Here is an 18,611-nt window from a genome sequence, read left to right on the forward strand (position 1 = left end):
ACTTGGCCAGGGTCACAGGGTGAGTGTAGCATTGGAATTAATATCATCCAACACAGTGCCCTAAAGAGGATAATGTTTGATATTTTTGCTGACCCAGAGGGACTAGTACAGCAGACTATAAATGTCACCCAGTCTAAGACTTCTTCCAGCTTCCTGCTCTCTCATCCTGAGCGTGGAGCTTTTGTGCACATGCTCATAAGATGGCTGCTGAATCCCCAAGCATCACATCCGTGTTCCAAGTAGTAAGCAGGTAGATGGGTGAAGGGAAAAACTCAAAAGGCCAAGTCTGATTCTTTAAAAAAAAATTCTCCTCAAAGCTCCAGAAACTTCTGCTGCCATCTCGTTAGCCAGAACTGAATCTTCTGACCACCCTTGTCTACAGTTCAGTTCAGTCGCTCAGTCATGCCTGACTCTTTGGGACCTCATGGACTGCAGCACGTCAGGCTTCCCTGTCCTGCACTATCTCCTGGAGTTTGCTCAAACTCATGTCCATTGAGTCGGTGATGCCATCCAACCATCTCATCCTCTGTCGCCCTCTTCTCCTCCTGCCTTCCCCAGCCTCACTCTTTCCCAGCATCAGGGTCTTTTCCAGTGTGTCAACTCTTTGCATCAGGTGGTCAAAGTATTGGAGCTTCGGATTCAGCATCAGTCCTTCCAGTGAATACTCAGGGTTGATTTTCTTTAGAATTAACTGGTTTGACCTCCTTTGCATAAATCTCTAAGTGCCTCCTCCAGGCCAGACCCTGTCCAGGACAGAGTCACCCTTTCTCCCCGGAAATCCACAGTCCGTTTGGGGAGGTTGCTAAGAAGCAGGTGTGTGCCCCTGGAAAAGATTCGACAAGAGGACATTAACTCCTCTGCCCTGTGTCCGGGACAGCCCCCTCCCACCTGGCGCTGTTTCCCTGTCCAAGGTTATCTCCTCTGCTGAGGAACCCAGGGTGGTCAGCTCCCTCCCGTCTTACAGATGGATCTCCGGGGTCTCAGAGGGCTTGGGAAAAGGCCGAGCTTGGGTTTGAACCCTGATGCCCCAAGCCAGTGGGGACACTGCCCGGCCTGGCCTATTTTTAGAGGGCGCCATGTGGGTCAGCTGAAGAGACAATGGAGAATGCGGCCCCCACAATGAACCATTGTTCCCACCATGGCTTTAGAGCCAGGGCTGGGCCTGGCAGATGACCTGTGGCCCCCACTGGGGGCTGGACCATACTGCATCCTCTGTGGATTTTTCCAGGGCTTGTAGTGCAGGCACTTAGAGGAAGAGAGGGCTGGGGAAATGGGGGACTCACTTTGGGGGTGCATAAAGCTGGGACCCCTGTGCTGGGGGCAGGCCTGGGCACTAGGAGGGAGCCTGATGGACTGAGTACCATCCCCTATGAAGCACTCACTCGTCCTCAGGAGGCTCTGTTATTCCTCCCGTTTCACAGAAGCAGGGTACAGCCCGGGAGATGCTCAGGCATCTTCAAAGCGGAAGCCTGTGAGTCCTTGCATCACTCAGTCAGGGATGGAGAAGGGAGAGGGTTTTTGTTAAAAGCACAGATAATGAGCTTTTCCACTCTTGAGGTGGAACCTGAGAATTGGGGTGTATTTCTTTATTTTTGCATCAAGATCTTCAGATTGGCAAACACTGACCGCAAGGAATGGGAGGGGTGAGTTTCCGTGGTTCCCCCCATCCATCTATGCTTCTACAAGTGACTTCTCTGACCAGAGATACTTGCCACTCAAAGCCCAGGACCAAATGAGAAGCTTCTGCAAACCACAGCGGCACACGCTGGGTGTCTGCAGGCAGTAATTCCAGCCACGCAATGCCTTCGACTCCCACGTGACAGGCCTCTCTGCTCTCTCCCCAGGAGCAGGACATCGAGACTTTGCATGGCTCCATGCATGTCACGCTGTGTGGGACCCCCAAGGGGAACCGGCCCGTCATCCTTACCTACCACGACATTGGGATGAACCGTAAGTTCCAAGCAGTTCTGGGTGAGCCAGTTCCCACTAGGGCTGGGGGACACAGTCAGCTAGGAAGGGCAGGTGGGAGGGGGCTCCGGCTCCTTCTCTTTTGCTGGGACTTCCTGGAGCTGTTCTGGGAAGAACTCTTGCTACGGGTGGTGCTAGTGACAAAGAACCCACCTTCCAATGCAGGAGACCTATTGAGATGCAGGTTCCTTCCGTGGGTTGGGAAGATTCCCTGGAGCAAGAAATAGCAACCCACTCCGGTATTCTTGCCTGGAGAATCACATAGACAGAGGAGCCTGGTGGACTATAGTCCATGAGATCCCAAAGAGTTGGACACGACTGAAGCAACTTAGCATGCAGGGGACTTCCTGGAGATGTTCTGGGAGGAACTCTTGCTACAGACTGGACAGGCCTGGAGCGCGCTGCCTGAGGGGCATGGAGAGGCTGGGGACTCAGGAGCCCTCCGCCGTCAGTCCGTGTGACTGCTTTTAATGAAAGCATGCAGTGGATTTAAAAAAAAAAAAAAATGAAAGCATGCAGTGGATTTTAGTATTTTCACAGCATTGTGCAACCACCAACACAATCCATTTCATTTTTGAAAAGTGAAGTGAAAGTGTTAGTTGTTCAGTCATGTCCGACTCTTTGCAACCTCATGGACTGTAGCCTCTGTCCATGGAATTCTCCAGGCAAAAATACTGGAGTGGGTAGCCATTCTCTTCTCCAGGGGATCTTCCTGACTCAGGGATTGAACCCAGGTCTCCCGCATTGCAGGCAAGTTTTTTACTGTCTGAGCCCCCAGGGAAGCCTGTCCTTTTTATCTATCACCCTGGTGGTTCAGAGGATAAAGCATCTGCCAACAATGCGGAAGACCCGGGTTCAGTCCCTGGGTCAGAAAGATCCCCTGGAGCAGGAAATGGCAAGCCACTCCAGTATTCTTGCCTGGAAAATCCCACGGACTGAGGAGCCTGGTAGGCTACGGTCCATGGGGTCACAGAGTCGGATACGACTGAGCGACTTCACCCTCACTGTCTCTCCCAATCTCTCATACCCTCCAGCCCCTGGCCACCACTAGTCTACCTTCTGTCTCTAAGATCTGCCTATTTTGGACATTTTTTTATCAGTGGAATCACACAAAATGTGGTCTTCCTGACTGGCTTTTTTTGTAATTTGTCCACATTGTACCATGTATTAGTACTCTGTTCTCTGAATGAGACCCTGAGGTGTAGACCCGTCACAGATTACTTATCTATTCTCAGCTGTTGGGCATTTGCCCTGCTCCCACCTTTTGACTATTCTGCATGCTGCTGCTGTGAATGTTTAGACTGAATTCTTAGGATTACCAGTAAGTGTCACCAAAGTTGGGCTTTTTACTGATGGAGGGGGCCTGGAATAAGATCAACTTAATATTACAGTTACAGAAAGCAGAAATGGTACTGTGACGGTTAGGAAGGAACTTATAGGCCTTCCTAGTCTAGTGTGTATTGCAAGCTGGGTGTTTGCTCAATTCTTGATCAGCAGACTGCCCGAGTGACATTTTTTTCCCTATAGCTTCTTAATACCTTGAGGCTAGGAATGATGTCAGTCACTAAAAATTGTTTTTCTCCTTCACTCTCATTCCTCTTTTATCAATCTCTTCTTTTCCGACATGTAATAACCATATCCCCCATAACCATAACCATCTGTACCAGATCCCATGCTAAGTCCTTTTCTTAAAATTTTATTTCTTGGCTCCGCTGGGTCTTCATTGCTCTGTGCAGGCTTTCTCTAGTTGCAGAGAGCAGGGATACTCTTCACCGTGGTGCGTGGGCTTCTTGCCTTATATCAGCAGAGGACAGTGGGAAAGAAAAGGTGACCATTCTTGAAAGTTCCTTCCGACTGCTGTGCAGCCGTGAAATAGACAGAATGGACACAGACTTCGTTCTCTCCTGACTTCTTCCTCTGCCCTCTTACCTGCCTCTTCTCCAGACAAAACCTGCTATAACCCTCTCTTCAACTCCGAGGACATGCAGGAGATCACCCAGCACTTTGCCGTCTGCCACGTGGACGCCCCCGGCCAGCAGGATGGCGCTGCATCCTTCCCCACGGGGTAAGACCAGGGAGCCTCGGGCAGGAAAGCTGTGCAGAGTGGAAACAGGCGGTGGGGGGAGGCCTTAGGTTGGTTTTTAACTTTTTTCTTTTTTATTATGATAAAATGTATATAACTTACATTTTACCGTGCTTAACCATTTTTCAGTGTATTAACATTCAGTACATTCACATTGTGGTACAGCTGTCACCACCATCATCTCCAGGACTCTTTCATGAGCCTAAACTGAAGCCCCACAAGCATCATGCACTAACTCCCCATCCCCCGCCCTCTCTGGACACCCTGTCCCCTGGTCTCAACAGCAGCCCGTTTAGGCTGACTTTTTAATAGGTGTTTGTGGCCTAGACAGGACTGAAGTGGGAGAGGTTCTTGACAAGATGAAATGGTTAGGAGAATGATCTAGAAAGTTGGGCAGAAAAAGAGAGATCGTCGTTGGAAGTAATATTGATGAAGTACGTCCTGTGACCAGGCTTAATCATCTTTATTTGCAAATATTATTTGCGTTTAATCCTCATATAACTGGGGCTGGTAGCGCAGTTCTCTAGATGGAGAAACTGAGGCATGAAGATGTTGACTGCCTTGCTCAAGGCTGTGCGGCTAGTTTAACCGGAGGAGGGGGGTGACCGGGTTTGCGCCCAGTCTACTGAATCTAAAGCTCATCCCCTCTTTGGAACATCAGGCTGCCTTGTTCCCGGGTGTGAACTTCCTGCTTCTCTGTGGTGTGTGGCTGGTGTGGCTTCTCAGTTCTGGCTGTGAGACTGAGGCCAGGCTTAGTGAATGTGCTGGACAGTCAGGGTCACACAGGGGAGGCAGAATCCTGCCATGGTGTGATTTAAAGTCTCCCAGAAGAGGCCTTCTTGGTCTCCACAAAGAGATCTCCTTTTTTGGTTAGTATTCTGAATTATCCTTTTCTTTCTTTTTTTTTTAACTGAAAAAAAAATTGTTGGAGTATAGTTGATTTGCAGGGCTTCTCAGGTGGCACAGTGTTAGTGAATCCGCCTGCCAGTGCAAGAGATGCTAAAGATGCGAGTTAGATCCCTGGTTCAATGAGATCCCTGGAGAAGGAAGTGGCAACCTCCTCTGGTATTCTTGCCTGGGAATCCCATGGATATAGGAGCCTGGCGAGCTACAGTCCATGGGGTTTCAAAGAGTTGGAAACGATTGGGCAACTAAGCATAGTTGATTTACGGTATTGTGTTGGGCCTTCCCTGGTGGCTTAGATGGTAAAGATTCTGCCTATATTGCAGGAGACCCGGGTTCGATTCCTGGGTTGGAAGGAGCCCCTGGAGAAGGGAATGGCTACCCACTCTAGTATTCTTGCCTGGAGAATCCCATGGCCAGAGGAACCTGGTGGGCTACAGTTCATGCAGCCCCAGAGAGTCAGACACAACTGAGCGACTTAGTTTCAGGTGTACAACACAGTGATTCAGTTATACATTTATGTATATTCTGTTTCAAATTATTCTATTTTATTCTAAACTGTGTATTTTGTTCTGGGGTATAGCAGATTATAGGGCTTCCCTGGTGGCTCATTTGGTAAAAAAATCTGCCTGCAATGCAGGAGACCTGTGTTCGATCCCTGGGTTGGGAAGATCCCCTGGAGGAGGGCATGGCAACCCACTTCAGTATCCTTGCCTGGAGAATCCCCATGGACAGAGCAGCCTGGTGGGCTACAGTCCATGGGGTCGCAAAGAGTCTGACACGACCGAGCGACTAAGCACAGCACATAGCTGATTAACAATGTTGTGATAGATTCAGGTGGACAGCGAAGATACTTAGCCCTACATATACATGTATCCACTGATTTATCCTAATCATTAGTCTTTCTCAGAGAGGAAGGGAAGGGACACCCGGAGGTATAACATACACGTTATAAACTTCTTAATACAGCAGCAGATGAAGACAAAGGTCCATCAGCATATCCATCTTTACTGGCCAAGTTGTTTGAAAGACTTAGGGTAGCCCAGTGGCTCTTAGCTCCCAATGGAGAGATTTTAAAAATGTTCTGAAACCTAGACTCCACTCCCAGGAATTTTTATTCAGTTGACCTAGAGGTTAAGGTGCAGGGTCTTTGTTCCCCAAAGTTACCATGCGATTCTAGCCTTTGGCTTGATGGTAGGCGGGGTGGGTCTGACTCCTTTCTGCCTCCTGTGGTTGGGGGTCTCCTCGGCCCTCCAGAGTACACGCCCTTCGTCCTGAGGCTGAGCTGGCAAAGCAGCGATGGGGGCCCCTGGCCAGCCCTCCTGCCTCTAGAGTCAGCTTCTTACATGTGGGGGCCTCATGAATAAGTGTGGGCACAGCGCTCTGGAGAGGCAGAGCCAGCCTAGAAATGAGAGATAATTGGAAGGAGAACCTGGGTTCAGGGTGACGTGGTGGGCAGGGTTGCTGCTGGTTGAGAGGAAGGAGCCAGGCCAGGAAGTGGCTCCGTGTGGGACCAGGGGTTGGACCACTCATGTCCCCGTTGGAAAGGCGAGCATAGTGGGAACAAGAGACCCCTTCTGGGCCCTGCTAAGGAGCTGATGATGGGAGCCTCTATTGTTTCCTGCATCTGGCAAAGGGGACGCCATAAAGTCAGACCCAGGTTCTCCTGTCCTCCACTGTCTCCTGGAGTTTGCTCAACTCATGTCCATCGAGTCGGTGATGCCGTCCAACCGTCTCTTCCTCTGTCGCCCCCTTCTCCTCTTGCCCTCAATTTTTCCCATCATAAGGGTCTTTTCCAATGAGTCGGCTCTTTGCATCAGGTGGCCAAAGTATTGGAGCAGGCTCTCTAACCGCCCCAGTGTGAGCCCTCACACCGTTACCCTCCACCGTACCTGCTGTCGTGGGCCAGTTTTGAACAGAGGGGAGCTCCTGTAGCCCTCTGTTAACAAAATTTGTGGTCCCAGAGGATGTGTGAATCGAGGCATCTCTGTGCCTTAAACTCCCCTAGGTCTCCTTTCTTGAAACTGAATTAGCCCACTGTGTCCACCCCATCAGGGTCGTTTGCGTTCTCCACCTTGTGTCCCTGGCATCTCTTGGGGAGAGGAGATAAGAGAGAGGTTTCCCTAAGATCAGGAACACTTCCTGGCAGGGCTGCCAGAGGACCTCCTTTGAAATCCGAAGAGATCCAAGTCCCCGTTCGTCTACGAAACCAAGTCATTTTTCTCTTAGCTTCAGTGATATTTATAATCTTTATACGAGGGAAATCATAGCAACCTTAGAGGTTTGTTGTGAAGATTAAATGAGCCTATGTGTTGTGGTCAGTCATTCAGTCGTGTCTGACTCTTTGCGACCCCGTAGACTGTAGCCCACCAGGCTCCTCTGCTCATGGAATTTTCCAGGCAAGAATACTGGAGTGGGTTGCCTTTTTCCTACTCCAGGGGGTCTTCCTGACTCAGGGATCAAACCTGCATCTCTTACGTCTCCTGCATTGGCAGGCGGAATTCTTTAGCACCGCGCCACCTGGGAAGCCCAAATGAGTTTACAACGCTTATCTAATGCTTGGTGTGGGACCTGGGACATAGGAAGCAGTTTTTAAAGGGCCACTTTACAAAGTAGAGGGTTTGGGGGGATTAGGATGGAGCGCATCCTTGCTCAGAGGAACAGGCTGTGTACACTTCGGGGGTGCCTGGAATAGGGGCCGCAAGGGGACTAGACTGAAGAGTCTGGGTGCACGAGGCAGGTTGTCACACCGTCCCTGCCCCTCAAGCGTGTTCCGGTTTGCATTGTTTATTTCTGCTGGGGTCCGAGCTCTCGCTAACTGCCTCTGTGTGCTTTCTCCCAAGGTACATGTATCCCTCCATGGACCAGTTGGCTGAGATGCTCCCTGGAGTCCTGCAGCAGTTTGGGTAAGAGCTTGCACAGCAAGGTGACCTCTAGCTTCTGCCTCTCCCGGGGCCTTCATCTGGCCTGAAATCTAGGTGAATGTTTAAAGATAGGGAAGAAACCAGCTGTCACACTCTGCAGACAGTGTCTTTCTCACAGTCTCTTTACTCCAATGTGCTTCTTGCAAGTCGGGCTCTTCCCCTTGAGTGAATCTACCCCATGATGGCAGCCACCCGACTCACCCTTTCCTCACCTCTCTTCCCTTACTGCTTTTTCTTTCCTGTGGAATGTTCTGGAACGGGTTGCCTGAGCCCTCCACGTCCCCCTCCAGGCCCTTATTTCTTCAGTGCTCATTTCCTTCTTCCTTGAGCCTTTCATGTGATGATAACGCCTCAGAGTTCTTGCCCAGCTCACTTGCCTTCCAAATCTTAGAATCTAAAATACAGCTGAAGGGCGGAAAGAGGCAGTCCAGGGACTGGGCCTTCCCGTAAATGACCATCGGGCTGTCTGAGCCTGGCCGTGGTCAGGAGCGGAGTGAGGGGAAAGGAGCAGTCTTCCCAAGGTCGTGGTCTTCTGTGGGGCCACAGAGCACGTGGCATCGCAGGTCCTCCAGGGCACGTAAGGCAGCGTGGTGCCAGCCACCCTCAGGGATGCCTAGGACAGACGCTGGGGGAACGGGGCTCCTCAGGGCAGGGGGCAAGGGTTGCACATCCTCCCATCGCTCCCCCATCTGGATGTGAATTTTTATTTCTGCTTCTAGGCTGAAGAGCATCATTGGAATGGGAACTGGAGCAGGTGCCTACATCCTCACTCGATTTGCTGTGAGTTGTTTTGTTTTTTGTTTCAGCTTTCTGTTCTGTATCGGAGTATAGTGTGTTAGTTGCTCAGTCGTGCCCTACCCTTTGCCATATCATGGACTACAGCCACCCTTCCCCCAGAGCTCCTCTGTCCAGGGATTTTCCAGGCAAGAATATTGGAGTGGGTAGCCGTTCCCTTCTCCAGGGGATCTTCCCACATTGCAGGCAGATTCTTTACCATCTGAACCACTCGGGAAGCCCCTACTGCAGTATAGCCGATTAACAATGTTGTAATAGTTTCAGGTGAAGAGTGAAGGGACTCAGCCAAACACACATGTATCCTTTCTCCCCCAAACTCCCCTCCCATCCAGGCTGCCCTATAGTGTTGGGCAGAGTTCCATGTGCTGTACAGTAGGTCCTTGTTGGTTAAAAAGAAATTTTTTAAAAAATATGTTTTAAATAAAATTAATTCAAGAGTAAGGCAGAAACTTGGAAAAGCAGCAAATAGAAAGATCACAAAAGGGAAAAAGAAATGAACCATAATTCCATTTCCCAAGGGAGAACCACAGTTCCCATGGTGGGGGGGCGCTGTGGTCCAGAGTTATGTATGCCTGTGGCATGTGAGGGCCATGCCCCTAGGACATAGCTGTGGCTCTTTCCCCTTCACTGAAATGCCGCACGATGATTCTTTTATCATCGTCCTGACCGTGGCCAGGTCCTCGCATCACCGAGTGTTCTGTTATGGCGCTTCTTTGTGACAGCTGCACAGGTTTTGTAGTCAGGAAAGTCTTGAACTCTGACTGATGCTTAACTAATCAGAGATGCACGTGTTAGCATGATGGATGTCACTGACATTACTAGGGGTCCGCATCAGGCGCTATCAGGTCCTCTGTATCTTCACCATACAGTTGTTTCAAAATGCAGTGATGCTCATTTTATTCAGCCATATGTAACCTGACAGCCTATTATTTGCTGAACTTTGTAGAGGTTAGGGATGCTAGCATGAATACAAAATGATCTGGCTGTCTAGACTCTAAGCCCATAAAATACAGTCACAACTGTATCTTAGATTTCTATCTCCGTATCTCTGAGAAGCAAGAGGATTCTTACTGATTACTGAAGAGCCGATTACTTTGTCTGATTTATGAAGTCCATGGTGTGGTGTACCCATTTCACAGCTGGGGAAGCTGAGGGGCAGCAGAGTGAAGTGACTTGTCCCAGGCAGGTCTGCCAAGCATATGTGCTTCTGCTTCTCCTACGGTTTCCTCTTTCCACTCTTTTAGAAGTCCTGTGTAGTGTCTACTAGGCTGGAACCTCAGTTTTGGAAGTTGGGGGGCACATCCAGAGCATCAGTCCTCTTGACTTTTCTCTGTCTTTAGTTTGACTTTAAAATTCACAGTCTCTCCCCTGGCTGGGTTGTCTCTCTCACTTCGTGCCTTGAATTGCAGCTCAACAACCCCGAGATGGTGGAGGGCCTTGTGCTCATCAACGTGAACCCGTGTGCGGAAGGCTGGATGGACTGGGCGGCTTCCAAGGTGAGCCTGGGGGCCTGGGTCAGCCGGGGGTATCCTACCCTGCAGAGGGACAGGCGTGCCCGACTCTGCCTGGAGGACAGACTGCAAGGGATCTCTCCACACCCCAGCCCTCCACCGCCCCCAGCAAAGAAGGCAGCTTTCCTCTGCTGGGCTTTGAATAGTGAGCATGACCTCAGCCATGTGCCATTCGGATTTCAACAAGACACTGCTGTCCAAGTCAGTGATACCAGTGGGATGTGGGTCTCCAGCCAGCTTTGATAAGGAGAAGCCTGGGTTAAGATGTATCTACTGGGGATCTAGCATATGTTGGGTTTATATCAAGATGCTGAGACTAAAAAGACGAACAAGACAAATGTCTGTCATCCCAGTCACCCACATATGATTAATTTTAAAAAATGTGTATTTGGTACTAATTTTATACCACTTAGTTTTATGCCAATAATAATTAGCTAACATGTGTTGAGTATTTATCAGGTTCTCTTTCTATGCTCCGTGGCATGACCTCATTCCATCTTCAGTCACCCCAGGAGTAGGGATTGTTATGACCATTTTATGGAGGAGGAAACAGGTGTGCAGGGTTAGGATATTGTCCAGGGTTGCACAGAGCCAGGCAGTGAGAGAACTGGGGCTGGGCAGGACCCCTTGGACGCTGCGGTCCTGGGATCACCTCCAAGATGGGCTCACTGCGGGCCCCGCCTCCATCAGCAGGTGTCAGGTGCCCGCCAGGAGCCAAGCTCCACAGGGCAGAGAATGCAAAGACAACAGGGCACATCCCTGCCCGGGAAAGGGCCCTTGCTGTCTCGGGAAGCTCGGCTCTGGCTGGGTTCCTTGTTTATCTTTTAAAAATGATTATTGTTTTTTTCAAAAAGGCCCCAGTATTTGCCAAGGAGAAGGGGAAACCATTCCAATGGAAACAGGACAAAGACTTTCAAGCCGGGGTTATCCTGGCTTCTCATTTGGAAAGTGTGTTTTTGCCAAGGTTGGGGTGGCCGTCAGGGACAGGGAGTGTGAAGGGGTCGTGCCCCTCCGCACACCTCCCACCCCACCCTGGCCACTCTGATATTTTATTTCTTCCTGGAACATTCTGCCAGGACACGGGAGCCCTTTCCTCCCGCCGGCATGATATTCAGGAGCGGAACACACTCCCTGTTTTTTATTTTGTTTTCCAACAAGGGAGTGACACTCAGTGGGCCGGTTTGGCTTCTTGGTAGCTGTCCTGTGCCAGACGTGGGGCTGGGCCGTTGACCGTTGGCTGATGTGGGCTGGAGCACTGTTTGTGGGTTTTGCTGTTTGCACTGATCTTTCCTTCTCAGCTGCAGCTTGGGGGTCTAGTGTGTGTCAGACACTGGGGTCAGATCCTGGGACATGTGTAGCTGTCTCATGTAACCCTGGCCTTGGCCTCATGACTCTGAGCTTCCCGACACCCTGGTGATGATGAGAGGTCTGAGGCCCAGCGGCTCTGTGACATGCCCCCCAAACTCAGGGTCACACAGCTAGGAGAACACCCAGGTCTACAGCTTCTCTCCCCTACCGGTTCCTGCCTGACACTGAAGTTGGTCAACACACATTTATGGAGCTCCTACTGTATACTTAGCATTTATACCTAGCTGTATCTACAGCTCCATAAATGCTGTATGCCCAGCATTTATGGAGTGCCTACTGTATACCTAGCATTTATGGAGCTCTTTCTGTATGCCTAGTATTTATGGAACTCCTACTGTATACCTAGCTTTGTCAGTGGGAGCAGGTAGAGAAGAGAAGGTCAGAATGTTCAGAGAGGAAACTAGCCTGAGAGGGGAAAATCTGGAGGATGACACCGAAAGGATAGTTGGGTGTAAACAGATCCTGTTGTATAGATCAGCAACTCAGCGTGTGTTTGGAAGCAACAGACAACACCCTACCCCACACACCCCGCCACCCCTTGCTGAGGACTTGGTGAGCTGTGGCCTGGTGAAAGCTGAGAACATGTGAGATCTTTGTTCAGACATGTTTTCCCCTCATCTCCTGTGCCCTGGGTTCTGAGAGTAAGGAGCTGATGGAGGGTCAGGCCGCTCCTTCCAGGGCTCCAGGCCCCATAGGTAACTAGAGACAGGTGACCACCTTCCATCACGGGTGTGACCCCTGACTTGGATGTGGGGGAGCCCATGCCGCTGCTCCGCCCCAGGGCAGTGGGGTTTGCTGACCCTGTCTGGCTGCTGTGAACACCTGCAATCTAATCTCGCTTGCTTCTGTCCTCCCAGATCTCCGGATGGACCCAAGCCCTTCCAGACATGGTGGTGTCGCACCTCTTCGGGAAGGTGAGCGTGTGACCCGGCATTCTGTTGTTCAGTCACATGCTGCCCCGCACAGAGGGCGCGGAGCGGGGGCGATCCCACCCGACCCTCCCCAAATAGCAAGTCGTGACTCAGTCACGATCGTCACGTCATTCCTTCTCTCTCGCTCTCCCTTTAACAGAAGGCTTTTTAAACAGCTTTATTGAGGTACAGCACATATTGAAAGTATGAAATGTGACAGGTTTTGACATTCGTATATACTGGTAAAAACCATCATTGAAGCCCAGGTGACTAGCAACACACTTTCCCCGCCAGAACCTCCCCAGGGTCGCCTGGTCTTCCTTCTCTCTGTCTTCCTCTGATCCCCTCTGGGTCACTGCAGATTCGCCAGCATTCCCTAGAGTTCTATGTAAACAGCATCATGCAGTATGGGCTCCTTAATTTTTCAATCTAGCTCCTTTCAGTCCACATAATTATTTTGCAATCCATCTGTGTTGATGGGCATATTGAGAGTTCATCCCTTTGTCATGCTGAGTGGTGTTGCGTGGTGTGGATGGACCAGAGGTTGCTTCTCCATTCACCTATTGATGGACGTTGGGTTCTTTTCAGCTCTGGGCTATGACAAAGCCAACAGCAAGCACATCTATGGAGTGTCAGCCTCAGTCCTAAGGGACTCTGTGATCCGTGTAAGAAAGAGTTTTTATTCCCAGTTATGGATATATATATATATATATATATATATATATCCCCCAGTGGTGGATGAGGAAACTGAGGCCAGAGAGGTTGAATGACCTGTGTGAGGTCACACAGCCAGCGAGAGGGGCTGAGGTTGGCGCCTATGAGTCTGGCTCCAGCGTGGGCTCCCGTACCCGAGGCAGGATGCTGGCCACCTGTGCCCCTGCTGGTACCTCGGTCTCAGATGGGCTGTGCGGGTGCCCCCACTGCGGCTGGTCTGAGCCAAGCCCCTGGTGACACGGGAATGGTGCGTGGTTCTACCCTGTCCCCTGGCCAGCGTGGCCCCTGACTCTGGCTATGTACCTCCTGCTGAGCTGGAGGATGTGAGAGAGGGTCCTGATGTGGGTCTGAACTGCCCCTCGTTGCCCGTCCAGCTTGCGGCAATGTGTTCTGTTCCCTGTGTGTGGCTTACACACCACTGCTTGCTCCGCAGCTGGAGAGTATGACCATATGACACCCAGGGAGGCAGGTGTTTGTTGGGTCGCTGTAGCGTGCATTGTCCTCATGTTCGTTTTCTGTGGCTGCTATAACAAAGTTCCACAAGGTGGGTATCTTAAAGCAACAGGCATATATTCTCTCTCACTTCTGGAGGCCAGAAGTCTGAAATCAAGTGTCGGCCGGGCCACAGTCCTCCAATGGGACTAGGGAAAGGTTCTTCCTTGCTTCTTCTGGCTTTCGGTAGCCTCAGCATCCCTTCATGGGTGGTTCCTCACTCCAGTCTCTGCCTCCATTTTTGCACACCTTTCTCTATATCTGTTTCAAATCTCCCTTTGCTTTTCTCTTACAAGGACCCTGGTTCTAAGTCTCTGGATTTAGAACCTACCGGGATAATGCAAGATGACCTCATCTCTGGATCCTTAACTTAATTACATTTGCAAAGACCTTTATTTCCAAATAAGTTAACTTCACAAGGTCCAGGAATGTGATGTGAACATATCATTGGGACAACCTTTCAGCCCGCCGGAGTCCTCTTTTTTTATGTTTCAGTTTCCATTACATTTTCTCCACCCTGAGTGTATAATGTGAACCTCGTCGGAATGTAGGAAAAATCAGAGCCAATGCCTTCATTTTCTTGGAAGGCGGGGGTGTCAAGTATAGAGTGAGAACTTTGCCTGACTGTACCTGAAATTACTTGGGGTGTCTGTTGGTGCCCCCAACTCACTGCAGTTGTTTTGATCTGTAACCCCAGCACAATTCCTCAGAGTGTGACTTTCCTGATTTTTCCTGGGAGAACAGCTAGTTGGTCCCTGTTGCTTTAGTACTCGTGGACTGTCTTGACACAGCTCTCGGCCGACACTGTCCCCTTTGCTCCCTCCCACTCTTGATCTGGTTGTTGTCAATTACATCAGGCCCTTTCATGAAATTGCAGCATCCTCTGTTGTACAAATGAGAAACAGAACAAGCTCATAACTTGTTTGTCTCAAATCACATTCAGAAAGGAACCAGGGAGAGAGAAGGCTGAGGCCGGCCTTCTGCAAAGATCTGGTTGGCCCTCCTGGGAATCAAGATTGAGCTTCTTTCCGGCAACTTCCCATTGCGTGGGTTGGTTTTGTTTTGCAAACATGAAAAATTTCTTTTCATCTATTTCCATTAAAAAGAAATTAATAGTAATTGCAAAAGTCGCATCGGTGTTTACAATGGGCTTCCTAGACAGCCCAACCTTTATTAAATTCTACGATTTTATGAAGTAGGTGATGTCACTCCCACTCTCTTTCTTTAAAGGAAACTGAGGCTCAGAGAGGTAAAACACTTGTATAATAAAAGGACAGTGATGGAGCCAAGTTCAGATCCAGAAGGACTGCATTCAGATCAGAACTTCCAAAGTCTGAGCCCAGAAAGGCATGCTTGCCCCTCCAGCTTTGCGATTGCTCTCCTCGCAGCGATCTGACATTCAGACATCAGTCTGCTTCTGGGTACAGCTTCTGCTTTCCCAAGGGTTCGCTCGGGCCCATAGCAGCCCTGTGGATTAGGCATTACTGTTTTCACTTTGTACCCGAATAAGCCGAAGAGTGGAGAGGATAGTGACCAGCCAGCACCTTAGTTCCCACAAACGACATTCTCCTCTATCTCTGCAGGAGGAAATGCAGAATAACGTGGAGGTGGTCCACACCTACCGCCACCACATCGTGAATGACATGAACCCTGGCAATCTGCACCTGTTCATCAACGCCTACAACAGGTACCCAGCACTGCTAGGTCACACGACGGCTGCTTTTGTGGGTCCGGAACTAAGATGGGGCAAGGGAGGGGAGAACATAAAGTTAATATAAGATGCAGCTCTGGAGCAAATAGATGAGCAGAACAAGGGTGCCCAGGAAGGGCCCTGGGAAGTCAGGTGCCTCCCGGAGTTTTGAGTATTGATCCTCTGCAAGAGGGCTTCCCAGATGGTACAGTGGTATAGAATCCACCTTGCCAGCGCAGGAGACACAGTAGATGTGGGTTTGATCCCTGGGTTGGGACAATCCCTTGGAGTAGGAAATGGCAACCCACTCCAGTATTCTTGCCTGGAGAATCCCATGGACAGAGGAGCCTGGTGGGCTACAGTCCATGGGGTTGCAAAGAGTCAGACTCAACTGAGTGAGCACATGTGTACTTCTCAAGGAGCTTAACTCCACTCCAGATCATCAGGGGTGCAAGCATGAGTGGGAACAGTCACGTGGCAAATAGCTTGCCCATGGATTTACATGTGTGCCTGTGCCGAGGCTTACCCTAAGAAGGACCAGACGTGGGGAGAGCCGAGAGGGACGTGGAGAGGAGTCCAGAAAGGCTACTGGGAGGTGAGAGACTCATTCCCAGGGCAAGGAGCAACTGAGCCTGGCTTTTGGCAAGGATGCAGCCCTCTCGAGCATACCTGGGTGACAGTCTGGGGCTCAGCTAGGGAAGCAGACAGCTCAGGGCCACTGCTGTCAGCCAGGGGTTCTAAAATCCCGGGGAATGCAGCCTGCCGCTCCACGGAGGGGTCAGGCCTGAGCCTGCTGGGCTGTGTGTCTCCTCACATGTTAGCAGCTCAACTGCACGGAGGGCATTCATGTCCCTCCCCACCCACCTTCCTCCCGGCCTCTCGGTGGTGGAGGGACAGGCAATACTCGCAGCGAGTAGCTGCAGACGCGGAGGCTGAGCACCCATTCATTCAGCAAACACTGGTGAGGACTGGAGTGGGCAGGCTTTTGGCTGGGCGGGGGCCACTGAGGAGACCAGCAGCAGCCCCCCACAGCCCCACGGGCTGCAGGAAAGAGCTGATGCCATGATGAAGGCGCTCTCACCAGCATTTCCTGCTGAGGAAGCGAAGGCCCAGAGAGGTTCAGTACCCTGCCCGAGGTCACACAGCTAGTGAGCAGAGGAGCCTGATTTGAATCCAGCCAGACTGGCTCCGAGCTGTGGGCTGGGAAAGGTGTCTCATACTGGGAGGTGCCAGGCGGGAAGAGGCTGGTGGCCATCATACAGTGAGGCTTTAAAAGGAGGGAGTGAAAGGATCAGGTCTGAGTTCTAAAGAGATGGTTTGGTTAATATGTAGAGGACTCTGAGTTAGGTGCGAGTAAGACTGAGATTAAGAGAAGAGGCTGGACAGCATTTGGGAGGTGAAGGCTGTGGCTTAGGGGACAGGTGGGAAAGAGGAAGCCTCCACAGAAGGATGTGATTGGTACATGAAAGGAAAAAGAAAAACCAGAGGACAATAAGGTGGAGTCTACAGGAAATGTTTGAGTCCTGCTGTCTCTGAAGCCACCTCTATGGACCCAGAGAGGCTGGGGTGGGACCCCACATAGCTTGGGATGTGGGTGGCTGTTTGCCAGAGTGGCCAGTGCAGGACTCCTGGGGTTGCCTGGGTGGAAGGGGGCTTCCTCCAGCGGAGGGTGAGCTGTTATAATGGTGCATCTGTTTGTTGTTTGTCTGCAGCCGGCGGGACCTGGAGATCGAGCGGCCAATGCCTGGAGCCCACACGGTCACCCTGCAGTGAGTTGCCATTCCCCCGGCACTGTCTCTTCAGCTTTGCTGGCCAGTCCCGGCAGCATCTTAGTCCTGAGCTTGGCAGGACTGCCTGCCTGGTGCCAGACAGCTCAGTGGGCAAGACCTGGGTGGACTCTCCCCAAGGACTGGGCATGATCCAGCCTCACTCATCTTCTCCTTGTGCAGGAGTTTGGTTTGTAGGGCGTCCCTGAGACCTAGGGTTGGAGGGACCTCAGATCTCAAACAAGGCATGAATAACCATACCCGACAGAATTTACGAAACACCTACTCTATGCCCAACTGTTTGAGGCTCTGCTTCACAGAGTCTGGAGACAAATAAGGCACAGGACCCACCTTGAAGTGTTTTATAAAACTAGAAGGAAAAGACAGTCGTGGGTACGACCAACTGGATTCCACCAGTAATGACTATGTCTTATTATAGTTCCTTACATGAACCATATTATTTGACACCTGAATTTGGCACAGGCAATTTCCTTAATTAGGTGTGTCCTTTTTGTCTCTGTTTTTGATGACTGGCAAAGTCCTACTCATCCTTCCTTGAGGAGTACTTGAAAATAAAATATCAGGACATAGAAATTCTCTGGCTGAAATTCATACTAGGGTGTAAATGACTACTTACCCATTTTATCCCAAAGTAGAGGATGGAGAAAGTAGACAGTAAAAGAGCAAAGAGTACGGGGGAAAACAAAATAATTTCTTTCCTTTTTTTTTAAGAATTCTGGTCCCACCCTGGCAGGGCTAGGAGCATGAGAATCTTTAAATGAACCTAACTCCCTACCTCTCCCTGCCCCCAGGTGCCCTGCTTTGTTGGTGGTTGGGGACAGTTCTCCTGCTGTGGACGCTGTGGTATGTAAAAATCACCACTAGCTTCTATGCTTAAATCGATGGTCCAGATCTGATTGACTTTGTATGAAGTCTCCCTGCCCACCCTCTTCCCCTCCTCTGCTCCCATCAGGGCAAGTGACATCTTCTAGATGCCATATTTGACTTTGGGCAGAGGGCCCAGCCACCAGCCTCCTTCCCTGGTGACTGCCAGCCATAGTTACTTGGCAGTGGGCCTTCTAACTCTAACCCTCACCTGCCGAGCTGCCTCCCACTGGCTTGTTTATACAGGCATGTTGCCACTCGAATTCCTGGCCAGGAGACTCTGCCCATTTGGGAGTCAGGTGGCACTTTCAGACCTGGTTGGAGCCTTATCATCTGGCAGGGCAGAGAGGTACCTGGGAGCAGAGCTTAGGAAAGGCTTTCTGGCTCATTTCACCCCTTAATTCCCACCTGTGATGTTGTGAAGGTAAAACAAGGACTCCGTCTTCCCAACATTACTATAGCTGGGGACATGGGAGACTTGGGGCTCTTGGGAAGAGTATAGAGTGGTGATGAGGTGAGCTAACGCAAGGTCTGCAAATGTTCGTTTAGTAAAGACGTTTAATAAATTCATGAACCATGAATTTATTTCAGTCTAGTCCAC

The 18,611-nt window shown here is 50.6% G+C and overlaps 1 protein-coding gene across 1 annotated transcript in view; it reads left to right on the forward strand.

Annotated features, from left to right (window-relative positions):
• NDRG1 (N-myc downstream regulated 1) overlaps positions 1-18,611 on the forward strand; it is a 56,312-nt gene that overhangs the window by 27,837 nt on the left and 9,864 nt on the right. Inside the window, exons 4-12 of the mRNA XM_020910748.2 lie at positions 1,845-1,950; positions 3,913-4,033; positions 7,798-7,860; positions 8,598-8,658; positions 10,083-10,169; positions 12,410-12,466; positions 15,253-15,356; positions 17,072-17,128; positions 17,938-17,989. Of these exons, the coding sequence (XP_020766407.1) occupies positions 1,845-1,950; positions 3,913-4,033; positions 7,798-7,860; positions 8,598-8,658; positions 10,083-10,169; positions 12,410-12,466; positions 15,253-15,356; positions 17,072-17,128; positions 17,938-17,989 (708 nt within the window). The remainder of the gene's footprint in view (positions 1-1,844; positions 1,951-3,912; positions 4,034-7,797; positions 7,861-8,597; positions 8,659-10,082; positions 10,170-12,409; positions 12,467-15,252; positions 15,357-17,071; positions 17,129-17,937; positions 17,990-18,611) is intronic.

Source organism: Odocoileus virginianus, chromosome 15, assembly GCF_023699985.2.
Source record: "Odocoileus virginianus isolate 20LAN1187 ecotype Illinois chromosome 15, Ovbor_1.2, whole genome shotgun sequence".
NCBI lineage: Eukaryota > Metazoa > Chordata > Mammalia > Artiodactyla > Cervidae > Odocoileus > Odocoileus virginianus.